Source organism: Alosa sapidissima, chromosome 8 (assembly GCF_018492685.1).
Source record: "Alosa sapidissima isolate fAloSap1 chromosome 8, fAloSap1.pri, whole genome shotgun sequence".
NCBI lineage: Eukaryota > Metazoa > Chordata > Actinopteri > Clupeiformes > Clupeidae > Alosa > Alosa sapidissima.
This window is the reverse complement of record NC_055964.1, coordinates 35,648,447-35,675,185: the sequence shown is the minus strand read 5'-3', so window position 1 is coordinate 35,675,185 and position 26,739 is coordinate 35,648,447. Positions and strand designations below refer to the sequence as shown.

Genomic DNA, 26,739 nt, shown 5'->3' with positions numbered 1-26,739 from the left:
AAGTAATGGTTGAAGAATGAAAAAGAAGTTTGCTATCTTATAATTATCGCTGACATAGCGTTCGAAACATCATTGAATTTAACCTGATATTGTGCATTTTCATGCACTGGTAATTCCTTGGACTACTAGGCCTACTATTGGCTACATTATGTTTATGTAGAAATAAGGAAGCGCGCTCAACACCGTATAGTAGGCCTACTTCAACTGGGTGCTTAAACGTTCTTGATAGTTTAGTGTGAAAAAGAAGGGCGTCAGCCCGAAACGTTTGTGAGGCAGTTAAAAAGTAAACGAAACTGTCGAGTGCTTGCTTTATTTATTTATTTTTCTACATTGTGTTTATGCATACTCTTAATATATTGTAATAAATTGTTCATTCATCCAAAATGTATGCGTCTTTAAACTGCAATGATAGCCTGATTCTTCAGGTTTTGGCATGGCACATTCAGTTGGAATTAAGTGATTAGTAATAAGCTATTGTGTGGTTATTTGATTGCTTAACAAAGTCATAACTGACAAACATTAGGCCTTTGGAGGAAGAAATAGTCCCACGCTTTGTCTAAAGGCTGTGTCTGCGAAATGAAAGTAGTATGCCTGAACTGCAAAAAAAAAACGTTCCAACACGTGATACAGCCTACAGAAAGACAGGATGTTGGTAAACTACACTTTTACGCCGTGTTTTCAGACCCACTGCGGCGCGATAGCAGCAAAAATAAAGTAGCCAAAACTCGGGGAACACGAACACCGGGACTCTGCTGCAACGCTTCATCTGCAGAATTGCTCGATGATGCTGTAAACAGTGGCTTAGTCTGCAATGCTTTCACCACTGTTAATCTGTAAGTAGGCCTATATTTAATGTGCAGAATGTAGAACACATCATTCCCTTACTCCATAGGACTATGCTGTGCAGTCCTATATGATCAAAAATCTTTCCAGTCTCGCAAGTGGATTTTTTAAAAATATGTAGGCTTTTTTGCTTAATGCAATTCACTTCGCATGAAGTTGCTGCATTTGCTGCATAATGCAATTACAAATAAGGTTGTGTGGTGGCTACAAGCGTAAAATATCAAACAGCAACTTGAATGATTTTATTAATTTTAGGCTGGCACAACGACCGAAACGGGCTCTGCAACAACGGACACTTGTCACGTTTTGCATAAGCTTCGAAGCTCCCGGAAGTTCAATCACAGATCGACTTGTAACTCGACAGTCTTAACGAACGTTTGTTTGGAGACTCGCCGGTATTGTTTGGGGACCACGACGCTTTTATTTTTGTATTTTTTACTTCAAATGTCATGCTGCCATACAGGTAAGGTACAATTATAAAAAAAATAATTTTGTGAATTCAGTGTAGGCCTTATTAAATATTTTATCTGAAAAGTGGGGCTAGTACGATTCAGGTCCACAAATGCCCTGTTCAGAATAAGACACCTTACTCTAATAGCAGGGTTCCCACTGCTCATGGAATTTCTGGAATATCGTGGAATTTTATAAAGTCCCTTCTGGATATATGGAAAGTTAGGGCATTTTATATGTTTTTGAGGCAAAGTCATGGACTATCAGGGAATTTTGTTGTAGCAGTTTAAAATGTACTTGACAAAATACATTGGCCTAATACATATTGTAACGATTTGATAGCGACACACACAGTTCTCCAATCTAAAGGTTTATTAGCTGAGATCGAGAGCAGGGACACAGACACACCAAGACACCATTACTTAGGAAACTCAAGGGAAGTCAAGAAAACAAGCACGATACACAAGCAGGGTAGTCACATACAATACACCAGGTAAAACACATGAGGTAAAACCTAAAGAAAGACTACACAAGCTAACGAATACATGACAAGGAAAACGCAATTACACTAACTAAAACCGACATTACACAAACCAGCATTCACACACATTGCATTCTGGGAGGCTAGCACTCAGTCCAAAAGACACCGACGTTACAATATATAATTCCATGCAGAATTTGTATATATCTGGTTATTAGCTTTACTGTTTGCTTGAGTAGCCCAACTGTGTTTATTCAATGCCTATGTATTCATGTCCCGCTTTTAAAAAGGAAAATATTTTTTACGCTACGCAGGTGCTCTGAAATCATTGCTGAGCATATTGTACTATTCATTATATAGTAAGTCATGGAAATTCTTTTTTTTGTCAGGGAATATCAGAGAAAATACTAATTTTACATTTGACTTAGAGTGGGAACCCTGATATATTCATTTGCATATCAATATGGTGATGTAATGCCGTTATTCAGGGACATTGTAAGTCAGTAAGAGTTTTGGGTTCTGAAAAAATCTGCGTAGGCTATAGACAAGATGCCTGATGCAGACATCTTTGAAGCTCATCATAAACTAACTGCAATAAACACCACACACACACACGCACGCACACACACATGAGTATGAGTCCTTACACAACTGATAAATCTCAAATGTGGGGCCGTGCATTGTAGCATTGCTTAAATAAAACATCCATCTTCTTGTGTATAGTGTGTGAGCGTTGGCACATTTCAGCCAATGTAACTAAATGTGATGTGAACAGTTTCTAAATATGATGTACGTGACCTCTGTCAGGCAACGTATGTGAAAACAAGTCATATTGAACTAGCTGATTGTGGGTTGTGGATGGAAACGGTCACATGCAAAAGCCAGAAGCATAGGCCTACACGACTTATCACACAGTCTGCCAGAAACAGAGAGGCAGGGACCAGTAACCAGGGGCTTTTCACAGTAGTGTAAAGATCAGGATTCAATATTCAAGTTTGATTAATCGCAATTGATGTCGTGATTTTGTCTTGACTAGTTAGCGGTAAACTCGAGGCACTGGTAGTTTGGTCATTCATTCAACACCACCACAATATGGCTGGGCGCTGGGAGGTAGGGGTGCTGCTAGAAAATGTGACAGAAAATAAATCTGGGCCCCCAAAATGATAGGGTCCAGGGGCAATTGATAAATTCAGACTTAAAATATAATTACATTCTTTGATTATAGCGTATTACCAGAGCCTTTTAATCCTATTACAAGAGCTTATTAAAACCTGCACAGGCATTAAAAAAAAAAAACACACACAATTTTAAGCAAGTCTATTGGGAGTTTGATCTCTTCACATAGACAACATCAATAGAGTAGCTCCTGAGCAACTATAGCTTAGTAGCTTTGGAAAAAGTAAAGGTGACACCTGTTAAACTCACCTCAGCATGACATTTACTGAGGGTAGAAAAATGAAAATGACACCCAAAGCTGAAACCCCTGAGAGGAGGAGACATGAAACTAGCTGTCTGAGCTACGTGACTCCACACACAGACTATGTGACAGTATGCACAAAATGAAAGCAGTCAAATAACCACAACCTTCCTGTTTGTGTGTGTGTGTGTGTGAGAAAGTGACTGTAACTGTATCTCGTTACAGTGCCCGAATACTTCGGAGAATTCAGGCTTTTCACAAACATGGGTTTGAAAGATCAGTAGGCCTACAGAGCCATCTTATTCCGTTCTTTTGGGCTAGACCAGTGCACTGGTCTTCTGTGACCGCAGAGACTGGATCTTGCTGGACCAACGTTTTTTTTTTTTAAATGGGACGGTCTAGCCCAAAAAAACGGAATAAGATGGCTCTGTTACATCATGAGCCTGAGCTGTAGGCCTACTGATCTTTCAAATTCATGTTTGTGAAAAGCATGCTTTCAACACATCCAGATGATCTAAACATGTTAGGCTATGTTTAATTTATAGGCTACCCTACAATAATAAGAAATAACTGAGAACGATCATCCACTCGAATTATGAAAAAGATATGCAAGTCCTTCCAAACTCAAATGATTGAGGTGTTTTATTTAGCTGCTGCTCCTTTTCCCATCATTTAACGTGTTTACATAGCAGACGTTTATCCTAAGAATATCATTCAGGGGTACAGTGCAGAAGAAACGCTATCAAGGAATTAATGTGGCATCTGTCAATATTGTTTTATTATAAGACCAGTCAAAAAGTGAGATAGGAGGATCAAGGGCTTGGGCGTCAGTTTGGTTTGAAATGTGCTGGGGACAGAGACGCATTCGGAAGTGCATTTTCAGAAGTGCTGGGTACAATGACGCATTCATTTTTTTTGTCTTTCGCGCAGGTCATGTTTTGAAAAGACGCTCTCCTGTAGCTTACTAATGACTAAATGAGTAAAGATGTTTACAAAAATGTAATGATGTCCAGCATGTTTTATGAAGAAGAAAGCCTTAAGTTTTCAAAAATCATTAGACATGTTGACAATCAGTGGCGTGCACAGACATTTTGGGGGGCAGGTGCTCGGGGGGGGGGGGGGGGGGGGATGAAATTGAATGTGTTGAATGAAATTTGACTTGTGCTACACAATTAGTAAATCAATATACAATTAAGACAATAAAGAGACCAAAATGTGTTAATTTATGTTGCCTAACAAAACCTATACAACAGAAAACGTTCGTCTTACTGTAACACATAGATTTGCAATTGCAAACTACCGAAATTATTTGTAGCCTATGTGGTCGTCCTCACGTTATCTGTCATTGACTTGGGCTACAGCGTAAAACTTTATCAGGTGACCAGTCGGCTAAAAATGCTTAGTTGTTTGATTTTACTGCACAACAAAATGATTACACGTTGGGCTTAGAGGGCAAACTGTACGATTTTACTTGATCTGTAAGACAATAAAGAGACCAAACAGTACGAGAAGGAGTTATAGTGGGCTACTGACTGTTGTCATTACATGAATGCAGATGGGCATTTTTCACAGGTAATGGGGAACTTCCCGTTTCTTCTGTCACAAATGAATGTGTTAATACATGTTGCCTAACAAAACATATACAACAGAAAACGTTCTTCTTAACACATAAATTTGCAAAATCTACCGAAATAATTTGTATGTGGTCATCACGTTAGCTGTCATTGATTTGGGCTACAGCGTAAAACTTTATCTAGCTTCATCTAACTAGTTTATCAGGTGACCAGTCGGCAAAAATGCTTGTTTGGTGCTGAATGAGACATTTTACTGCACAACAAAATTATTACATGTTGGGCTTAGAGGGCAAACTGTAAGATTTTGCTTGATCTGTATGTCACCTGGCTGATGGGGCACGGGAGAAGCAGCCTGTCGGCGACCATGCCTGCTATCTGAAGACGCTTACTGAACTGCTATGGCGCCGCGCATCTGGCGTGCCCTGCGCGCGACCGCGCGAGTTCACGTGACAAAGGAAGAGAGATAGGTTGGTCGGGTGTGCAAGGAGGTGGCTCATTTCGGGGCATTGTTTCAGTCGTTTTTAATTGCTCAGGTTTTCAAAAGATCATTTCAAAACCGACCTCAGTAAAATCTTAATAATATTAATAATGAAAAAAAAAAAAAAAAACAAGTTTCAAAAGGGCATTTTCGTTGATAAAGGGCAAACTTCCTAGTGCTTTAGCACCACCTAGTGTCTATGTATGCACGCCTATGTTGACAATGTGACATGACGTCACATCAGACTCAGAGAGAGGAGCTATGAAAGGAAAATAGGCCTGGCCTTCAATAGGCTACGTGTTGAAGTTCAGTGGGCAAATGTGTGGCTATGCTGTTTGCTAATGTATTAATTCCCAGTACAATTGACCATATCTACACACAGCACAACTTCTGCAAGTTCTGCACTACAAATTTCGTCAAGATTGAAGTGGCAAAAATATGCGTCACAGATGAACGCCATATCACACCATGAGCTGACTGCTCTCAATTCAAAACAATATGCATCCATCCAATCTACATCAGACATTCTGATCAAAGCTTGAAAGCATGCAATCCCTATCATCACAATCAATAGTGACTACTTCCCCATCATCTCCACTATACCGATGCTTGCTGTACGAATGCAAACCGTAACTAAGTAAGTTGGTGGCTAAGGCTAACATTAATTCAGGGTTCGTACACCTATTCCAAGACCAAATTCAAGCACTTTCAAGGTAAATTTTCTAACTTTTCCAGTACTTTACAACGGTGGCAAATTACATATATGAATATAACTGCATTTATACATATTACATATTATATGAACAACCAAATTTGTGTTTCGTAATAGAATAAGAAATGAAAGGGATACTGTACGTTTTGTGTTTAAAAATGTGGAATAAGACTTTGCTAATGATAACATCTAAAGGTATCAAAATCATTTGAAAAACCTTTTATATCTATTTGTTTGACTTAATAACATATTAAAAATCTAGTAAAATCTGACCCCAGTAAAGGGGTCATTTTCAAGATGGCGTCCAAGATGGCCACCAGAAGCTAATTTCGGCTATGTCTATGTCATTATTCAGCCTAGGAAAGTGTTTTTCGTGTTTAATCAGATTTAGAGGTCACTGAATCATATATGTCAGACTAAAGTATCAGTTCATCATTTTGAAAGACTTGTCATTTTCAAGATGCCGTCCAAGATCTATCTGAAGCATTATTCAGCCTAGGAATATGTTTCAGTAATTAGTCCCTCCTTTTCCACAACTGCCAATTCGGTCTACTCAAAGCATACAGAACCATAGTCAGGGGATACATTTTAGCATATTGTCCAGGGAAAACAAATTAAATACCCTAAGCATATAACCTCTAGATGAGATATAACACCAGTTAAGATGTCTACCCCGGACATAATTTAGGATTTAAGGAAAGTATGCATCATACGATGTTGGACGCCTGGCGATGCTCTGGCCGTCTACTGTGCCTCTGACACTGCTGCCTCATTTGGATGGTAACTCGACAGGTGAGCGCGAAGATTGGATGTCGTGGATGCGTAAGTAAACTGTTTTTTGAGTCCGCAACACCTCCGACAACATTCTCTTTAACGGTTACTTTACCATCTGCGGTGTACAACCAAAAGTAAAGACACCACATTTTAGATGAGTTGGAGACGTAATTGTCCGCTCAGGCTGGCCGTTCTGTGCGTTATCATATATAATAGTTTATTTATAGTTCGACTACGGATATTTTACGTCATGTTCGAATGCATATTTGCAGCAGCAGGACGGCAGGCAGACCGCTCTTAGTTAGAGCCACTGTTATCCAATGAAATTAAGTTGCGCTTCAGGGCGACTCCACTCGGACTCCACGCACGTTCCCGAGCAACCATTTCTTCTTCTTGTTACGTGGCAAGCAATTTATGTGCATTATCGCCACCCTCTTACTGGAGGACGACTCTCTTTTTACAGAATATCCAATAAAAATCAACGTTGGTCCAGGCGTCCTTTCCAGCTTTTTGGCGCATTGTCAGAGCCGACTGGCGCTGGATCCGAACCCCAGTGTTCAAGACTTAGTCACTCTCTCCAGTTATATATAATACCTCCATGGTCCTCACACACTCTTAGGTACATCTGTCTCTTTGTCTATCCTCCCTTCCTCCCCCCGCTCCTAGCCCTTCCTCCTAATTAATGTTGTGAAGGAAACGAGGAAGGAACTATAGAAGGATGGAGGAATGAAGCCCGATGAACTGCACAAATGAGATGTCCTCGACTGCGTCAACGCCATTTGGAAAACGTGTGACGTCAGTGTAAGGGCGGATCCAAAAGACATGTGACAACAAACATTGACAAAATGAAAATACACCTGTGTGTGTATAGGCCCTATGCATGAAAATGTAGGCCTACTTATGGATACAATTAATACAGGACTAATCTGTGAATATGCTAGCATACTATTTTATGCAATTCAAGACGAGAAGCACAGTAGATGAGATTGATTAGAAGAATAATTTATTAAGGAACTACTACAACATTTTCGAGGTCACGTCGTCTTAATCTAATCTAACATTAAATATTTAATGCCCACCAGATGGCGCCATGGCACTGAACTTCGGCTGATGTGAGCAAGCAGTGAAATGGTGCCATCTGGTGGCCATTAAATAACACACAGGTGTGCGGAAGGGAAAGCAACACTGCCAAGGGGAAAGCGAAAGCAAACAGAAGACGGCGCGTCACTCTTAGTTAAATACTCATCAGCGTTTGCTCATTTCTTCTCATCTGACGGAGCGCGATGCGTAGGCCTATCTGATGGAGCGATGTCAGACTGCTAACTAATTCCTGACACACGCCACATTTACATAACAGGAGGAAAGCGTGTGACCTAGAATGGCACAGAGAGAAAAAAGGTTTGAACTACATTTTTATACGACTTTAACTTTACAATAGTTTCAGTAGGTATATTAGTAGCCTAGCCTAGTTACATCTGACATGGGTAATTGTTATAATCACTTCATGTTTACTTAACAGTGGAGGCCTCTTCAGTCAATCGCTTCAGTCAATCACTTTATTCAATCGCTACTCCAGCTCCATTTTGGGAAAGAGATTCGGTGGGGGGGGGGGTTGGATATATATGGGTGTAGAGGATGGTGGGACGGGGAGTGTGAATGTGTGGGGGGGGACTAGATGTGTTGGTGTGTGTATGTGGGGGGGGGGGGGGGGGGTTGGATGTATGGCTGTGTATGTGTGTGGGGGGGGTTGGATATATGGATGTGTGTGTGTATGGGGGGGGGCTGGATATATGGATGTGTGTGTGTGGGGGGGGGGGGGGATGAATGGATGTGTATGTGCGGGGGGGTGGCTGGATATATGGATGTGTGTGGGGGGGGTTGGATGTATGGGGGGTGTGAATGTATGGGTGTGGGGAGGGACGATGTATGTATGGGTGTAAGTGAGGGTGGGATGGGGGAGTGTGTGTGAGTGGGTTTTACCCTTTCGGAGTAAATGGATCCATATGTAGAATTGTGAGGGGATGAGGGGTTGTGAGGGGATGAGGGGGGGGGGGGGGGTGTATGAAAGATGAAAGGTTATTAATATGACTGTCTCGCTTTCTTGGTTGGTTTAACTTGCTTGGTTTAACTATGTAATATTTTGTTAATAAATAGCAAATTGATTAATACTGAGAGGGTGAGAGAAGCTGTAGTACCCCTGCCAATGAAGAAATTATATTATTTAGTGTAGACCTTTTCTGAGGCGACTATAAGAAGAAATTATATTATTTAGTGTAGGCCTTTTCTGAGGCGACTATAAGAAGAAATTATATTATTTAGTGTAGACCTTTTCTGAGGCGACTATATTATTTAGTGTAGGCCTTTTCTGAGGCGACTATAAGTACGCCAAAACAACCACTTAGAAAAGATGGTTGAAGATAATGACATTTTTGGAACCTTTCTTTTGTTGTTTATAATTTTGTTTTCCTTTTTATGTTTTTTTTATTTCTTTTGCCTTCCCTATTTTGGTGTTTATTTTTCTATACCTATTTACCCAACCCGCTAATTTCCCGGTATTTGCAAACACATACAGACATAGAGTCAGGGATATGCTATCCATATTACAATGGAGAATAGCTAGTGCAGTATATTTGTGGACTTGTAAACAGTATATGGTTATAATGAAGCAAATTAGTCCCCTGTTTACCTTTAGATGTGTGACCTAAATATAATATCATTAAATGTGAATGGGTTAAATAATCGAGTAAAGAGGGAAAAAATCTTATTTCAGATGGAAAAGGATAAGGGAGATATAATTTGTTTACAAGAAACTCATTTGCAAAAAAAAGAGCATGAAAAACTTAAAGCAACAACTAAAAGCCAGGTGTATTTTAGCTCGTATAACTCCAGTCAGAAGGGTGTGGCGATAATAATTAAATCTCATGTAGGATTTGAAAAAGAATACTGTGTTATTGATAAAGAAGGTAGGTACTGTATGTTTTGGTTGTGGGTAACATAGAGGGTATAGAGGTCTCTATTCTTAATGTCTACTATCCTCCAGACACAGGAATAGAATTTATGTTACATTTGACAGAGCTTTTAGTAACAAAAAGAAAGGGAGTACTACTGATGGGCAGGAGATCTCAACTTCGTTATGAATCCAAAACTTGACTCCTCTAGCGCTAAAACACATAAAGCAGAGAAAAACACAAGTTTTCTGAGAACATTCTGCTCAGAGATGGGTCTGGTGGACGTGTGGAGAGCACTTCATCCAGGGGAAAAAGAGTACATGTTTTTCAGGAAGGCATTCAGTACAATAGGCTGGATTATTTTTTTATGTTTAAAGACATATAACACTGGTTAAAAGATGTATAATCAGCTCGATAAATATGTCCAAAGACCATGCAGCTGTGACACTAACAATAGCACTAAACTCTAAGAAAGGCAAAACATTGTGGAGATTAAATAACTCATTGTTACAAGATACAGAATTCATTGATAAAATTAAAAAGGTATTAAAACACTATGTAGAGATCAATGATCAAGATGATATAGATCCAATTTTGTTATGGGAAGGTGCTAAAGCTGTTATGAGAGGCCACATAATTTCCTATGCATCTGCTAAAAAAAGAGCAAGGGAAGCACAACAGATGGTTAATTGAAGAAATAAAGAGGATAGAAAACCGACATAGCAAGACAAGTAGTAATGACGACAAAATAGAATTAAAAGAAAAACGTCTTAAATTAGATCAATTACGTACACTAGAAATTGAAAAATTAATGAAGTTCACGGATCAAGAAAATTACGATGGTGGCCCAAAGTTTCTAAAAACCTTGGCATATAAATTAAAAAAACAAATGGAAAGAGTACATATCACAAAACTAAAAACAAAACATGACAAATTAATTATTGACAAAGAACAGATTGCAGAGGAATTCGCCAATTACTATGAAGATTTATATAGAGAGGAGATAAGTGAAAATACAAAATCAATTCAGAATTATTTGAGTAAGATAGAAATGCCAAAGTTAACAGAAGAGAATAACATGGAATTAATAAAAGACATCACATTAGAGGAAGTAAATAAACAAATTCGAGACGTGACAATAGGAAAAGTTCCAGGTGATGATGGTTACACAAACTAATTTTATAAAGCATTTAAAAATGAATTAACTCCCATACTGGTTGAAGCATATAATCATGCACTACATACAGGAAGATGGGCACAAACTTGGATATCATCTATAATAACTCTTATACACAAAGAGGGGAAGGATGCCACAAGGTGTCCTTCTTATAGGCCCATATCACTACTCAATACAGATCACAAAATAATATCAGCCATATTAGCAAACCGGTTAAAAAAAATAATTGCAGATGTTATAAACATGGACCAAAGACACATGTAGGCTAAAACACGGCCCTATAAATGGCCAAAAATGTGCCTATAAATATCTAAAAACAAGTACAATAGCACATAGAATAAAATAGTATTATGTAGGCTCAAATACCACTCCCCTACTTTCTCTCCCCCCCTCTCTTCTGTGTGTCATGTTTTGTTTTGTATGGAGTATTTTTTTTTTGTATAAGTTTTCTATCATGTTTCTTTTGTTTTTTGTCATGTCTTTTCTTATTTCTCATTTTTTATATGTATAAAATAACAAAAAACAAAAATTGCAATGTAACATGTGAAATAACTGAAGTTATTGTGTTAAGTGGGTACCTTACATTGATGTAGATAAATAATTGCAATAAAGTATATATAAAAAAAAAAAAGATGTTGAATACCCTAAAGTTTTATTGCAGAAATGTCATCTGTAGGCCTAGTGGATGGAATTCAACTTGGTTGCTAGAAGTTGCACTTTGGGCAATTTGCATAATAAGATAATTAACATGAGACACTACAGGTGAATAGGGTAAACATTTTAAATAATAGATATCACCATGACACTTTTTCAGTTGATTACTTATGTTCAGATGAGAAAAAAATGTATTGCATGTTTTTTTCTATTTAATGTTTAGATATGCAAATGAGGACTTCTCATTAAATATGCGCTAACGAACACAATCAGATTGTGTGATAAAGCCAGGCTCAAAATTATTTTTCCAAGGGAAAACACGTATACTTGGGGGTCTGAGTTGGTGAAAACCTTTAAATGAGCTCTAAGCGATGCTGGGTAACGTCACTTTTGTTGACTTTCAAACAAAACAGCGAGCTAGCTACTTCCTGCCCCTCCCTCCCGTGCTGCTCCCGTGCAATTGAAACTCTCCTAAAAGCGCATCTCGTCTGTGATTTGCTGGATACATACAGTTTGTTATGTTTTCATGGGCTAGGTTTGCCAGGTTGTTTTTGTGGCCGTTTTTTGAGCCTGGGCTGTCCTCAGAGATCGCGTTTTTTTACAGTGTATTCAGGACACAGACAGCTAGCGGTTGGTTAGGTGATGTTTGCAGTAAGTGACATAAAATATTTTAGCCTAAAAAATGCATGGCATCGCTTAGAGAACCTGTAAGGAAGCTGGTCAGGAGGCCGTGTTGACCTGTTACACCACTCCTTACTGCATGGCATCGCTTAGAGCACCTGTAAGGAAGCTGGTCAGGAGGCCGTGTTGACCTGTTACACCACGTTGGCCTTCATGGTGCCCATATGAAGAAAAGGATTGATTTTATTCAAGTGGTTAGACTATAAGGCAGGTGTTGCAGTAAAGGATTGATTTTATTCAAGTGGTTAGACTATAAGGCAGGTATAAGGCAGGTGTTGCAGTAAAGGATTGATTTTATTCAAGTGGTTAGACTATAAGGCAGGTGTTGCAGTAAAGGATTGATCTTATTCAAGTGGTTAGACTATAAGGCAGGTGTTGCAGTAAAGGATTGATTTTATTCAAGTGGTTAGACTATAAGGCAGGTGTTGCAGTAAAGGATTGATTTTATTCAAGTGGTTAGACTATAAGGCAGGTGTTGCAGTAAAGGATTGATTTTATTCAAGTGGTTAGACTATAAGGCAGGTGTTGCAGTAAAGGATTGATTTTATTCAAGTGGTTAGACTATAAGGCAGGTGTTGCAGTAAAGGATTGATTTTATTCAAGTGGTTAGACTATAAGGCAGGTGTTGCAGTAAAGGATTGATCTTATTCAAGTGGTTAGACTATAAGGCAGGTGTTGCAGTAAAGGATTGATTTTATTCAAGTGGTTAGACTATAAGGCAGGTGTTGCAGTAAAGGATTGATTTTATTCAAGTGGTTAGACTATAAGGCAGGTGTTGCAGTAAAAAGTCCAACAAGCTCTTTAATTAAGCAGGTGCATGCAGGCAGGCAGCCTGCCATGCTTTGTAATGGCACAAGCTGAGCCCTGGGGAGTGGGAGTCCTGGGTATTACTGTGGGCTTCAGGGGTTACAGTATGTTGAGACTGGAGCTGTAACCTCGGACAGATTAAGGAGTTAAGTACCCCTTGCAAAAGAACTACAGCATGCACACACACACAATGGGTAATAATTTAAAGGAATCTAGTTGCAGTCTTGTAAATAGTGACCCTGCAAGATCTCTAATAATTGCAAAATCATAGTCTGTGACTTAAAACTCTACTACTTGTCTTAAGATGTGAGAGGGTCTGAGAATGTAGTCTTTCAAAAATCTTTTCCAAATCTTTCCAAAGTCTGTCAGTGTAAGGAGGGCTTTATCCAACTTGGATCCAACAAGCTCAGTTCAAAACCCAGCATCTATGACGGTGTGGAGGTGCATTAGTGCCACCGGCATGAGCATCTTGCCCTTCTCGCAAGGCACAATCAATTCTAAATTATGTACACAAGGTTTGAGCAACATATACTGCCATCCAGACAATATATTTTAAAGAGAAGACCTTAAATATGTCAGGAAAACCATGGCAAATTAATTCTGCACATATTTGAACAGTGTTTCTCTATAGAGGAAGAGTCCAGGTGCTACGTTCCACATAGATGACAACATAACAGCAAGGAAACAAAATGCAAGTCCTGCGGGTAAAAGAGGCAGCAACTACTGGAAGCACAATATTCCATCAGACAAGCTGAAAGCAACAATTCATCCACCATGTTGGGGCTACTGTTTATCTTCTATTCATTCCATATTCTCTCTGTAAAATCAGGTAAGTCTGCTTTCATAGATTATTTAACCAAAACACTACACTATATTGGTAGCCTACACACACTAGGGATTCTGCTAGTGACATTTTGGCATGCAGGCTGTAGTAAGATTGGTACAATTGAGTCAGAATGCTTGCAGTCAGCAGGAAACATCAAATATTGTAACACATTGTAAACGAGTTAATAATATATTTTTCAGATAATGAATGGATTTTTAAATGGATATACATCAATTTCTGAAGCATGGTTTAGTGGAATGACTGTTCCATACGGTCTCGCAAGCAGCCTCCTTCAAATGCGCCGTTGACTGTCAAAATACCGATGCGTTCTTTGACGTCGTGATTTGCACCGTTAAAGGGAATGACAGATGTCATTCTCATTGGTTTAAATGATGTTATGCCCCAAACACACCCATGACTGATTAAGAAACCTAGGAACACCATGTGCTCGACGTTTGATAATGAAAACACTCCCACTGTGGACTGGACATCCTACTAAATTTGAATAAGCTTTTGACTAGTGACCATGCGCTTTAAACTGTCATGATAGGTCCCAGCATCCCTCTTACTGATTATGCCAGAAAATGGCATCGACTACAAGCACAAAGTCATCACAACTAATAGTAGATGATGCTACATGGCTTCACATGCCAGACATAATCAAGTTCTTAGAGAAATAACTGGGAATTTGTTCTCTGAAAGGCTACCATATCAAATAATAGAGGGGAAGTCCCTCCTCCCTTTTTGGAATGCTACTGCCTCAGAGTGTACAGTATTAGGTCAGTTAACTTAAAGGTGTAGGTAGGTAGGCTAGGTTATAGCATTCAGACTAGACTCCATTCACCAAGTTTATTCACCTTTTCTTCTACAGGTTTGCATTCTTTGTTGCTGTTTCATATATATTTAGTGGGTGAGACTCCATTCCCAGAATCCCAGACTTTGTTTATGCTGGATGACATTCAGATTGGATACTACAACTCAAAAGACAACAAGTTTGTACACAGAGGCATGAATGGTCTGGAGAGAACACCTGATGCCATAGAACTGGAACTAGCTCCTAAATTGAAATTGAATCATGAACGTATGAAAAATAAGGTCTCTTATCTGAGACAGATTCTGAACCACACAAACAGTGAGTCAAAATAGATATACAATAAATAACAATAAATGTTAGAAATAAACTGATAGTGATGCAGCAGTTCAGAACTAATAATGTGGATTTTAGTGTCTCAACATCTGTCTTTCTTGTGCTTTCTTAGGTATTCATGTTCTACAGAGAGCTGCAGGATGTCAGTTACAGGAAAATGACGACGTAGGAATTTACTTGAGCAAAGACGCATTCAACGGGGAGGCTGGAGATGTCCGCTATTACAATCCACAAAATGACAGCCTTCATTCTGACTGGGTGTGGCCAGAAGCAATGGACAATACATGGCCTGGGGGTGTGCATATACATGGCCTGGGGGTGTGCATATACATGGCCTGGGGGTGTGCATATACATGGCCTGGGGGTGTGCATATAGCATATACATGGCCTGGGGGTGTGCATATAGCATATACATGGCCTGGGGGTGTGCATATAGCATATACATGGCCTGGGGGTGTGCATATAGCATATACATGGCCTGGGGGTGTGCATATAGCATATACATGGCCTGGGGGCATATAGCTTATACATGGTACCATGACCTCTGCATTGAACGCCTGAAAACACACTTGGCCAAAGAAAAGAATCGTATTTTTAAAAAGAGTAAGATATATATATATATATATACATATATACTCACACTCTGGACATATTTAGATTGGGTATGGATTGCATTTTTCTTCTTTAACGGTGATCCATTTTAAGGATGACTCATATCATGATTATTTTTTTCCATTATTATGCACTTCACTTTTAACCATTGTATGCTTGTATTTACAATGACTCTTCGCTCCTTGAATGACCCCTGTGTTTGAAATGTGCTAAATAAAACCTGTCTTGACTTGACTATGTTTCATAGTGAAGCCCAGAGTCAGGCTCCTCCAGAAGACACTCCCAGACTCTGGAGGGGCCAAAGTGACCTGCCGGGCCACTGGTTTCTACCCCCGTCACATCAACCTGACCCTGCTCAGAGACGGCCAGCCTGTGTCTGACCACCAGATCACTGGGGGGGAACTGCTACCTAATGGAGATGAGACGTACCAGATGAGGAAGAGCCTGGAGGTCAGTGCAGAGGAACTAAGAGAGAAACACCAGTACTCCTGCACAGCTGAACACCTCAGCCTGGACAACAAGCTGGACATCAGTTTAGGTATTATTGGTTTACAAATATGGAATGTTGGATGTATGTTTTGTAGTGTAGTGTGTAGTTTTAGTATCAGGTGTACAGTTGTGTTTAGTTTTGATGTCTGTGTCTGTCATACTCCTGTACTCGGGATACTTCTGGAAGACAGAACTGACTCTCTCTCTCTCTCTCTCTCTCTCTCTGGGCAGATCATGAGTGGGATTCAGTAACCACATCCATTGTGCCCTCCGTGCTTATTGCTGCTGGGTTAGTGTGTCTTGCTGGAGTCGTTGCCTTTATCATATGGAGGAGGACCCACACAGGTGAAATAGCTCTTACTGATTTCACTTAAAGACTGAGACACATAGGTTATCCATATCATACAAATACAATCATAATTAAATTAATTATTAAACATTCAATGCAGCTAAAGTTTTGATGAAGTCCAGACCTGGCTATTGAACTGGTAAACTGTGGCAAATCAATGGCATTGTGCTGATTGGAAATCCCCAGAGGCTCATTGTGTGTACAGTTGATATTTGTGTATCATCAGAACAGTACAACTGCTCATACAATGAGCCTCTAGGTATTTAACTCGGACAGATGGTAAAAAATAGCCATGACACAACAGTGAAATCAATATTGTGAGATGTTTTATCTGCTTATAAAATTGTCAGATACACACTATATGTAAAATTCATGCACACAAAAAAAAAGCTCTGGCCATTTTACCAGCAGTTTAGCCCAGTGCCAGAAAAGACAACAACACTTGTTTATTCCCTGAATGGTATGACTGTAATCACCTGTCCTGTTTTGTACATGCTATTACCTGAATGGTATGGCTGTAATCACCTGCCCTGTTTTGTACATGCTATTACCTGAATGGTATGGCTGTAATCACCTGCCCTGTTTTGTACATGCTATTACCTGAATGGTAGGGCTGTAATCACCTGCCCTGTTTTGTACATGCTATTACCTGAATGGTAGGGCTGTAATCACCTGCCCTGTTTTGAGACAAATGGTTATGAACGGTGTTTCAGGTCGAGGCTCACAGACCTCTCTGCAAGTGAACACAGACGCTTCAGGTGAGTGTGCCAGAAATTAAAGACAGTTTTCTCATTCCGTACATTTTGTTCATAACTACAAGTGATGAACTTGTTATCAACAAATTACGTAGAAAAAATATAGTAATACCATCGTTAATGTACCATGCTGTCAAAAAAGTTCTAAATTAATGAATTTTGAAGTTTTGAAGACTTGAATTTAAGCTTGTCTGATTTCAAATGCCACCTGTAACTCAGATGTAAAATACTGTGAAAATCACGCAGGCATGTAATTTATGTTGGTTTAGATGACCAAATATTATCAATACATAACTTTTAATACTAAGTTTTTATTGTTAAAGTAGCATGATAATGTTTTGGTCCTGTCCTCCCGCGAAACCTGACCAAACACGTTTTACTCATAGCCTATGCTGTCGGTCGCATTATCATTGTCTTATCATGCATTTTGTCAAAAGACTTTGAATAACTTTGTTAAGAGTTCAGTTGCTAGTCGTGACGTTTTTGGAAGTACAGAATTTGTGTGTTTGTAGCACAAGTAAATTACTGAATGCCCTCCTGTATTTGGCCTGAAAGGTAAACACTGCTCCGAAACATTAGGTGACGTGGTCACTCACTACAATGGGCATTTTACAGGCCCATTTAAGGTATATAAGGTAGATATACACTGGAATATTTCCGTAAGGGCCTTTTACATATTGACAAACATTGATAATAACATGTATATGCCTGTTAATGGTGAAAATAAGCAATTTATTTCAACATAGCATATTCAGCCCATGGGTTACACTGCAGAGTCATCTGATTTATTTCAACATAGCATATCTGACGATGGTATCCAACATGGCTCCCATGATTTGAGTTGGCCAAACTCTCCCTACATACGGCTCTGACACTACTGTACACACACATACAACTGTGTACAATCACAGTGGAAAGTGAAAAGGAAAAAAAAGATCTGTTTATCAATGCTGGCAAACTGACAATACAAACAAAGATCACAAGAGCCTTACACTTTAGCATGGATAGGGTCCCTACAGACAAACCAAAGTATTGTAAACTTTGAACGTGTACAAAGAGGTTATAACAAGACCTGTTTCTGAAGAAGGCGCATTGATTGACTTCGTATTCCAGTAGCGTCAAATTAGGGTGCGCGTTTGATCTTGCAGCACTGCACAGATCTGGCTGAATCTTACTGTTATTCAAAGATAAGACACAACGTCAAGTTCTCTAACTTTTATTGACCACCGTCATCCACACTCGCTCATGATCTTCACACAATCAACATCCGGTTCCTATACAATAACAGTCCCTAGGTGTTTTCTACACAATAAAAGTTCCTAGGTGATTTCATAGTAAATACAACAAATTATATTTCACAGTTAACAAACTCACTCTCTTCTTAAAATAAAAATAAAAAATGTAAACCCTGAGGCTTTCCAATAAAGTGAACATAATAACAGTGCAAAACAATTTACCTTTTAACAGTATTCAAGTACCATGTTGTTATGAATAAGAGTACAACAAAAACTCTAATCTATATATTTTAGTCAAGTTTCCAGTGTCCCTCACTCAGTGCTTTCAGCAACTGTTCAGGTGAGGCCCCCTTTTTGGTTAAGCAGTCTGCAAGTTGTTCTTTTGTGTTGTTCCACAGAACACGCTCAATTTTCTGTGTTTGGATAAGCTCCTTGATACTACTCACTTCCAGGCGAAGTCTCTTCTCAGAGACAGACTTTGGGGACTTGAGTGCATCAACAAGTGAATAATTGTCAGTTACACAGATTAAAGGTGGAGCACGCTCGGCACCCCCTGTGGCCAATTCAGAAAACAGTGTAGCAAGAAAAATGGCATTATCTATTCCCTCAGACATTGCTAAAGTTTCTCCAGCAAGCGTGCTTCTCACCACTCTCTTAACTCTCTTAGACTGCCAAGAAAGTGGTGAAAATTTGGTGACTCAGGTGCCCTCCTTTAGTGCCCCGATCTGTGAGGTTTCCAAACGAGGCATCACTGAACACTACAATCTTGAGAGCACGGTCTCTACCCAAATGGTGAAAGATTAAACCTACTTTCTTGGACTTCAATTTGCACACTATTCTGTTTGCTTCATGTATTGTTTGCACTGTTGCATTTTTAAGCTTAGAAGCTAGGTAGCTGGCATCAAACAAGACGTCTGGCCTGGTCTGCCTCGCTACCCAGAGAATCTGACCTATCTTTGACCTGAGTTGATCCTTTTCCTCTTCACAAAGAGAAGAGTCATGTTGCACGGCTCGTGAAGGAGCCACATGTATTGGCTGCATGTGTTGAATGTAGTTCTCCTGGTGTATTTGCACAGTTTTGTCAACCGTTACAATGTCTATCCCCACATAACAGAAGTTGTCATGTCCCTCACGTCCAACTTGAAATACCGACGTAAGGTGGGGTATTACTGTATTGGAGAAACTGTCTGTGCCTCCCCAAATGAAGTCATCTACGTGACAGGCAAGTGCCCCACTCACATTGCAGTCCTGATCTGTCCAATAGAAAACAGCTGGATCGACCATGGACATCTTGCCTCCTGCTTTCAGCACTATTTCCTTCACCCTGTTGTACCAGTACAGGGAAGCATCTGCCAGCCCATACACACACTTTCTGAGCTTCCATAATTTTCCAGTACAGTCTGCTTCGGAGGGAGGTCTGATGTAGATGTCACGTGACAGTTCAACTCCCTGTAGGAATGCAGCTTTTATATCCATAGAATGTAGGGTCCATTGTCTTTGACAGATAACAGCCAAAAGTAGTCGAAGCGACTCTGTAGCACAAGTTGGTGAATCCTTTTGCAGTTCTGACATTTGTAATTCTTCAAAACCTCTAGCCACCAACCTTGCTTTTGGTACCAATCCAGTGGGTGTTTCTTTAAGGGTGCATACCCATCTGGTGCTAATGCGCTTTTGTCCTTCATCTTGAACAATTTCAAACACATTGTTATCTCTCCAATTCTTCATCTCTTCCTGTTTAGCTATGTCAAATGATAGATCTTTTGTGATCAACACATCCTCACTGTTATCTGTGGTATTATACCTAACATCAGCAATAATGGATTCTATCTGAAGGTTCTCCAACTTTGATATATCAACTGCATCTGTCTTTCCTGCAACATTGCTTGGCTCAATGAATAGCAGATTGTACCAGCTTTTGTATTTGCCTGTAGATTTGCCAGCACGCCCAAGAACTTCTGCTCTGTGTAAAGTCCCACTGTGGGCATCTCTGTAATTTAGAACTTGTCCTGTTTTCAGATGGACGTCAGCTTTCTGTTCTTTGTCATTACGTATCTCCATACAATCATTTGTCGGCTGTGTTTTGTGTGTGTCAGTGTTTGCTCCGGATTCTGTGTCCTCCATGTCGCTATCATGTTGCTCATCATCTTCCATGTTCACTTTCCTAAGTCTGAGGTAGTGCACCCTAACACATGTTCCTCCGTGCCTGACAAACACTACTGCTCCATCCTGACCAATTACAACTCCTGGTCCTTTCCATTCTGTACAGTCAACTCTCTTATAGTGCACTCTGTCACCCATTTCGTATCTCTCATCTGTGCTGCGTAGTTGTTTACGCAGAGCTCTCCTTATTCTCTCCGAACACTCTGCCTCTGTAAATGCTTTCCTTGCTGCATGTAAAGCGGAGATGTGTTTTGCTACCCACTCACCTCTTGTGGTGCCCTCTAAAGCTGGGGGCTTGTCAATCAGCACTGAGGGCAAGTTGGGATTCTGCCCAAACACCAACTGATGAGGACTGTAACCGTGAACATTTTGCATGGTATTCTTCGCCATAAGCGCCCAGTCTAATGCAGTGTCCCAGTCACAGCCGTTACTTGTCCTCACTTTCATGATGATCTCAGTCAGCGTTTGATTGTGTCGCTCTATCAGTCCATTGCTCCATGGGCTGTATGCAGCTGTTGTTTTTACTTCTATGTTAAAGTTTTCTGCCATGTCTCTAACCTCATCATTGTTGAACTCTCCCCCATTATCGCTGAATAGTTTCTGAGGTGGGCCATGCACACTTATCCAGTCATGAATAAAGTGTTTAACTATTTCAGATCCTTTCTTTGTGGTCAAAAGGCTTCCTGCACTAAATCGTGTGAATTGATCAATAATGTGGAGATACCAAAGACCTGGCTCAAGCTCATGCAGATCTACTGCCACGGTTTCATTGTGCTGTGATGCTAGTGGAAGACCATCAGCAGGCCTTGGTTTTGTCCTACTGTATCTCTGACACGTCTCACATTCACTGACAATTTTCTGAAGAACGATGGCACATTCTGCATCTTTAGTGCCTGAGCTAGATAGAAGCCTCAGCAATCTGTCAGCAGAGGCATGACCAAATTGTCTATGAAGCTTCACTAGGATTTTTTGTTTTTCAACTTTGTTCATTTGTTCTGAAATGGACAGAATTTCCTCATCACATTGCTTTTCTGTGTCCTTATTGCTGTCTTCATTTGAAGCAACACCCTCAGCAGCTACAAGGATATGGTCATCACTTGGCATGGTTTTGCCCTCTTTGTCCATAATGTTCACACAGTAATGACCAAAGCCCGTAAAATCCAGCTTTACAGGTTGACTGAACATCACTGCACTGTCATTTTCCATATCCAGCACAGTCCCCGCTTTTTTCATGGATGCCTTGCTCAAAAGCAGTGGAATCTTTGCTGGAACTATTTCAGTCTCAATGCTGCACTTCGTTAGGCCTATCTTAGCAGGAATTTGCAGTTTTCTGGTGGAATGGACCACTTTTCCATCACCAAACTTAAATGGTCTATTACTGCATTGCTCTGTCTTCTTCAGACTCTCTAATTCCTTTTGGCTTAGTCCTGCGATATAGCTATCTAGCCATTCTTCTCCACACACGGTACGTGTGCATGCTGTATCTATTATTGCAGAGCCAAAACATTCAGTTAAAAAGATCTCTGTGTCTGTTGGTGACTCTTTAGTAAAGAGAGTGATATTGCACTCTTCAACGTTGTCAGTCTCACAGTGGGTACATTTTATTTGCTCACCCTTGTGTGGGCAGTCTTTAGCCCAGTGGAACGTACTTTGGCAAATGGCACACTTTGATCTGCGCCCATACCTGTCCAAAGGGTTAGTGCCAGGCAGAGGTGTCTTTTGCTGTTCATTTTTGGACCACGTCTTGCCCCTCTGACGTCTTTGCTCTGTTGTGACATATGCAGTTTCCTGATTTATTCCCATAGGGTGCACAAACGTTTTCCCTCCAAAAATCCTTTTCAGTGCGGACTTCATTGAAGCAAAAGTCAAATCTGTACACGCTGTTAAAGCTAACTGTCGGTCTTTTACTTCCAAGCATGCAGTATCTAGTAGTTTGAAGGCTAAAGCTGCATCGGGGAGCTCCATTTTATACTTGTGCATCATTGAGTATCGCTGTTCAAATTCAATGATGTAGTCCGCCATGGATAAACTACTGTCCCTTATAATTCGATCAAAGTTTGAATATGCCTCATACGTTCGGTCTTTTTCCTCTTTGAGAAACAATCCATCAAGTTTTTCTTTATTAAAGTCAGCATGCCAGTGTCTTTATTAAAGTCAGCATGCCAGTGTCTTTATTATTCATCGAAGGTCGGCGGAACTTTATAATTGCTAACCATCCTCTGCTACCAATGTTATTCAAAGATAAGACACAACGTCAAGTTTTAATGACCACCGTCACCCACACTCGCTCATGAACTTCACACAATCAACATCCGGTTCCTATACAATAACAGTCCCTAGGTGTTTTCTACACAATAAAAGTTCCTAGGTGATTTCATAGTAAATACAACAAATTATATTTCACAGTTAACACTTACAATACAAACATGCCTCACGTTCAGCCTGATCTACACAACGCTGAATCTTACAATACAAACATGCCTCACATTCATTCATTCTCTAGCTCTCCATTCACTGAGACTGGCTCTATGAATGGGAAACAAAGTGAGGGCAGCCTGCCCCCTCAAACGATAACAAAACACTGTGTGGGGTTTGGTCTTTGGTTCAAATGTAATGACAGAGTGTGAGGGGTGTATCCATACTGAAGCTTCTGTCCCAGAGTCTATATTTCCTCACTGAGTACATACAGGAAATAAGTATTTACATAGTCAATAGGCTTTGAGTTCTGTAGTCAGTTTTTTGTTGGCCATCGCAAAAGCAGATTAATTGATCAAGTTTGTACCCCTTTGCGTAGGTTTCTCATGTTTATTTGAATAAAACATTATACTAGCATACTCACAGATTAGTCTTGTGTAAATTTTATTCAGTACATTTTCATGTGAGTACACACACACACAGGTGTATTTTCATTTTGTCAATGTTTGTTGTGTTTTTAGGGTGTGAGTATAGTGTTGCAGGTAGCAGGTGCTGTCATGTTTGGATTCACTGATCCCACAGCTGCCCTCTTCCACCTCCTAACTAAGAGTGTGTGAAGACTGATCACATGACCCACCTACAGCATATACTCTATTAGAAGGTCCCAAACGTTCCCATGCTCTGGAAAAGTATGTGGAAGGGAATGTGTGAAGGACAGCAGGATGCTATGGTGAAGGAGAGGACTAGGCCTAGGACACAAGAGGCTTTCAGCTGTTGATGTGAATGTGAATGTGTGAAGGACAGCAGAATACTATGGAGAAGTGAAGGACTAGCACACAAGTGGGCTTCAGGTTCTATTTAGTGACGTCATCTCATGATAGAATTACAGATGTTTCTATTCTGGTTCTATTTAGCGACTCGTGATGAAATGACAGATGAACAGGCCATGTGATTCATCTGCATTCATATAACTTACTGACCTCATACCATTCACTTGCTGTTTTAAACACCATGCAGCAATTTGACCTTTTGTGGTGTCAAGAATGAACAGATTTTGATGTTTTATGGACATTTTCATATGGTCAGACGCATACCTTGGCGTTTTCCTGGACAGTAGCGTTTCATTCTCCCACCACATCACTAATGTCTGTTGGTCTCCTGGACAGTAGCGTTTCATTCTCCCACCACATCACTAATGTCTGTTGGTCTGCGCTTTTTCCCCTCAGGAACGTCTCCAGACTGCACCCTGCACTCAAACAACGCTCCGCTGAAGTGCTCGTCAACACCCTCGTAACATCACACAACGCTCCACTGAAGTGCTCGTCAACACCCTCGTAACATCACACAACGCTCCACTGAAGTGCTCGTCAACACCCTCGTAACACCACACAACGCTCCACTGAAGTGCTCGTCAACATCCTCGTAACACCACACAACGCTCCACTGAAGTGCTCGTCAACACCCTCGTAACACCACACAACGCTCCACTGAAGTGCTCGTCAACACCCTCGTAACACCTTTCATCAACTACTGCACTGCAATCCTGACAGGCATTCCAAACAAACTCATCCATCGCCTCCAACTCATTCAACACTCTGCAGCACGGATCATCACCTGCACAAAGTCCTCCCAACATGTTACACCTCTCCTGATAGAGCTACACTCTCAACAGATCAACTTTGCACCCAAACTGTGGAACTCACTCCCCTCACACATCCGCACTCTCCACTCCATCTCACAATACAAAACGGCTCTTGAAACCCACCTTTTCTAGATAGCTTATGAACTTTAATGTGCCTTTTACTACCACTATGTTTTTAATTAGTGTGCTGATTATTATTATTTTCCACTGTGTTAACTCTACTCTGTGTTAACTGTAAAGTGGCCTTGGGTACTCTGAAAGGCACTATGTAACAAATAAACAGTATTATTATTATTATTACTTTGCACTATAAAAGCAATAGATAGAACTAGGTAGAACTCATTTCTTGAGTTGCCTTTTTGTATTGTCCATTGCTACCTAGTGGCCACATATTTTTTGTTTGTCTACATTAAAACCATATAATCTGCTCTCTGCCTCAGACACACACACACCGCACACACATTACGCTGACACGTACTGTACACATTTCTTGTAACGTCTTTAAATGTAAATGTGTAAATGTAAAGTTTTCCTTACTTTGGTTTTAGTCACAACAATGTAATGAAAATGCAACCAAACAGAATAAAGATACAGGATTCCTGCAGTTATGAATTGATGTAATAATGTATTGTCATATTGGTGAAAAAGGCAAAGAACATCTTTTTGTCATGATGTTGCAATATTATTCTTATTCTGTGTGGATTTCTTGAGTTGATACCAATGTCTGTTCAATTCCATGTTAATAGTCACAATCTAAATATGTAGAGAAACAAATGTTAATGCTTTGAATACTTATTTCCCCATCATATGCAGCTAATAAACATATGACATTGATGACATGATTCTTACATTGAAAACATTTATTATACAACACCAGTTACATTTTTTGTATTTAGATAAGTGAATTTGTAAAATGTATTACTTCAAATATGAATGTGATGAAATCTGCACACAAATGAGAGGGAGAGACAAATGAGATGTTTGACAGCCCTGATTTACACATAAAGATGATTAAACACATATGATGATGTTGCCCAATCATCACTAATAATATAACAAACAAAACAAAAACAATTCATACACACACTTCATCCATACACACACACACACACACTTCATCAATACACACACTTCATCCACACACACTTCATCCATACACACACTTCATTCATACACACACTTCATTCATACACACTTCATTCATACACACTTCATTCATACACACACTTCATCCGTACACACTCTTCATACACACACTTTCTATGTAAGATGGTGAACATATGAAGTTTACTGACATGTGGCTGTTTTAAACGGTAATTGTATGAACCTTAGCGGTCGCTACAGCTACAGGCTTTGAGACGACACCAGTTGGAGAATGTGATGCATGTTGGGAACTGTAGGTTATCAGTGTAAATGCTATGTGGAGTTATGTGTAGTGAATCAGTGCTCACGAACAGTGAGTTTGGTGAAAGCAAGACCTTCACTTTTCACAAATACAATGGGATGGATTCATTAGAGTCTGTGTATTTGTAGATGTTTACAGTTTGGACTGTTCCTCAGCTCACTGAACAGAGGTCAGGGGAACTGATGCTCCAGGCTGTAGGAGGAAGAGAAGAACACTTCATCAGATCAGCTGAAGGACACACAGAGACCAACGAGGGAAACGGTCATCACCTCATATGTAAATGCTGGACATACAGTTAACAACACCAAACATAGAAATGCACATTAACCCCTTACTGTACATGAGAATGAGTTATTATGAACATTAACCCCTTACATGAGAATGAGTTATTATGAACATTATCCCCATACATGAGAATGAGTTATTATTGGCAGTGGCAGTCCCAGCTTATGATGTCCTGGCAGCCCAAACATTATTTTGTAACAATTTCACATTAGCAGCACGGGCTCCTGCAGAGTAGCCTATAGGGCCCCCACTCCCCACACAGGGACACATGATTGACATGACATGCAAATGAGCGAGAAAACTGATTGGCGCAAATGAGAGCTGCAAAATAGCGAGGGCTCATGCCGGCCTCGACAAGATGTCGCCCATGCTGCCCATATGAGGAACGGAAAGAAAGAAAGAGCAAAAACATACAACGTCAAC

At 40.1% G+C, this 26,739-nt stretch overlaps 2 protein-coding genes and 1 long non-coding RNA gene across 6 annotated transcripts in view; 2 read left to right on the top strand and 1 right to left on the bottom strand.

Annotated features, from left to right (window-relative positions):
- The window catches only part of LOC121715131, a 315,706-nt gene that overhangs the window by 105,915 nt on the left and 183,052 nt on the right, over nt 1–26,739 (bottom strand). The gene's annotated exons all lie outside the window — the stretch shown is intronic.
- On the top strand, nt 691–25,446 carry LOC121715179 (major histocompatibility complex class I-related gene protein-like). Of its 3 annotated transcripts, none has more exons than XM_042100626.1 (9): nt 695–833; nt 1,099–1,306; nt 13,628–13,825; nt 14,694–14,954; nt 15,082–15,264; nt 15,829–16,119; nt 16,302–16,415; nt 17,133–17,177; nt 24,211–25,446. In XM_042100626.1, the coding sequence occupies exons 3-9, from the start codon at nt 13,771–13,773 to the stop codon at nt 24,276–24,278; spliced, it is 1,017 nt and encodes a 338-aa protein (XP_041956560.1). In that variant the 5' UTR covers nt 695–833; nt 1,099–1,306; nt 13,628–13,770; the 3' UTR covers nt 24,279–25,446. The 3 variants fall into 3 exon arrangements, with proteins under 3 accessions (XP_041956561.1, XP_041956560.1, XP_041956559.1); XM_042100625.1 differs by having other exon boundaries at nt 13,615–13,825; XM_042100627.1 differs by lacking the exon at nt 14,694–14,954 and having other exon boundaries at nt 691–833; nt 13,615–13,825.
- LOC121715202 lies at nt 4,960–26,081 on the top strand. Its single transcript, XR_006033556.1, has 3 exons — nt 4,960–4,970; nt 7,854–7,860; nt 25,995–26,081. It is a non-coding gene; the product is annotated as an uncharacterized LOC121715202 (long non-coding RNA).

Coding starts and splice junctions, on each gene's coding strand:
- LOC121715179 (XM_042100626.1), top strand. CDS start 13,771: ATGTTGGGGCTACTGTTTATCTTCTATTCATTCCATATTCTCTCTGTA. Junction 13,826..14,693: donor TATTCTCTCTGTAAAATCAG/GTAAGTCTGCTT, acceptor TTTCTTCTACAG/GTTTGCATTCTTTGTTGCTG. Junction 17,178..24,210: donor AGTGAACACAGACGCTTCAG/GTGAGTGTGCCA, acceptor TTTTCCCCTCAG/GAACGTCTCCAGACTGCACC.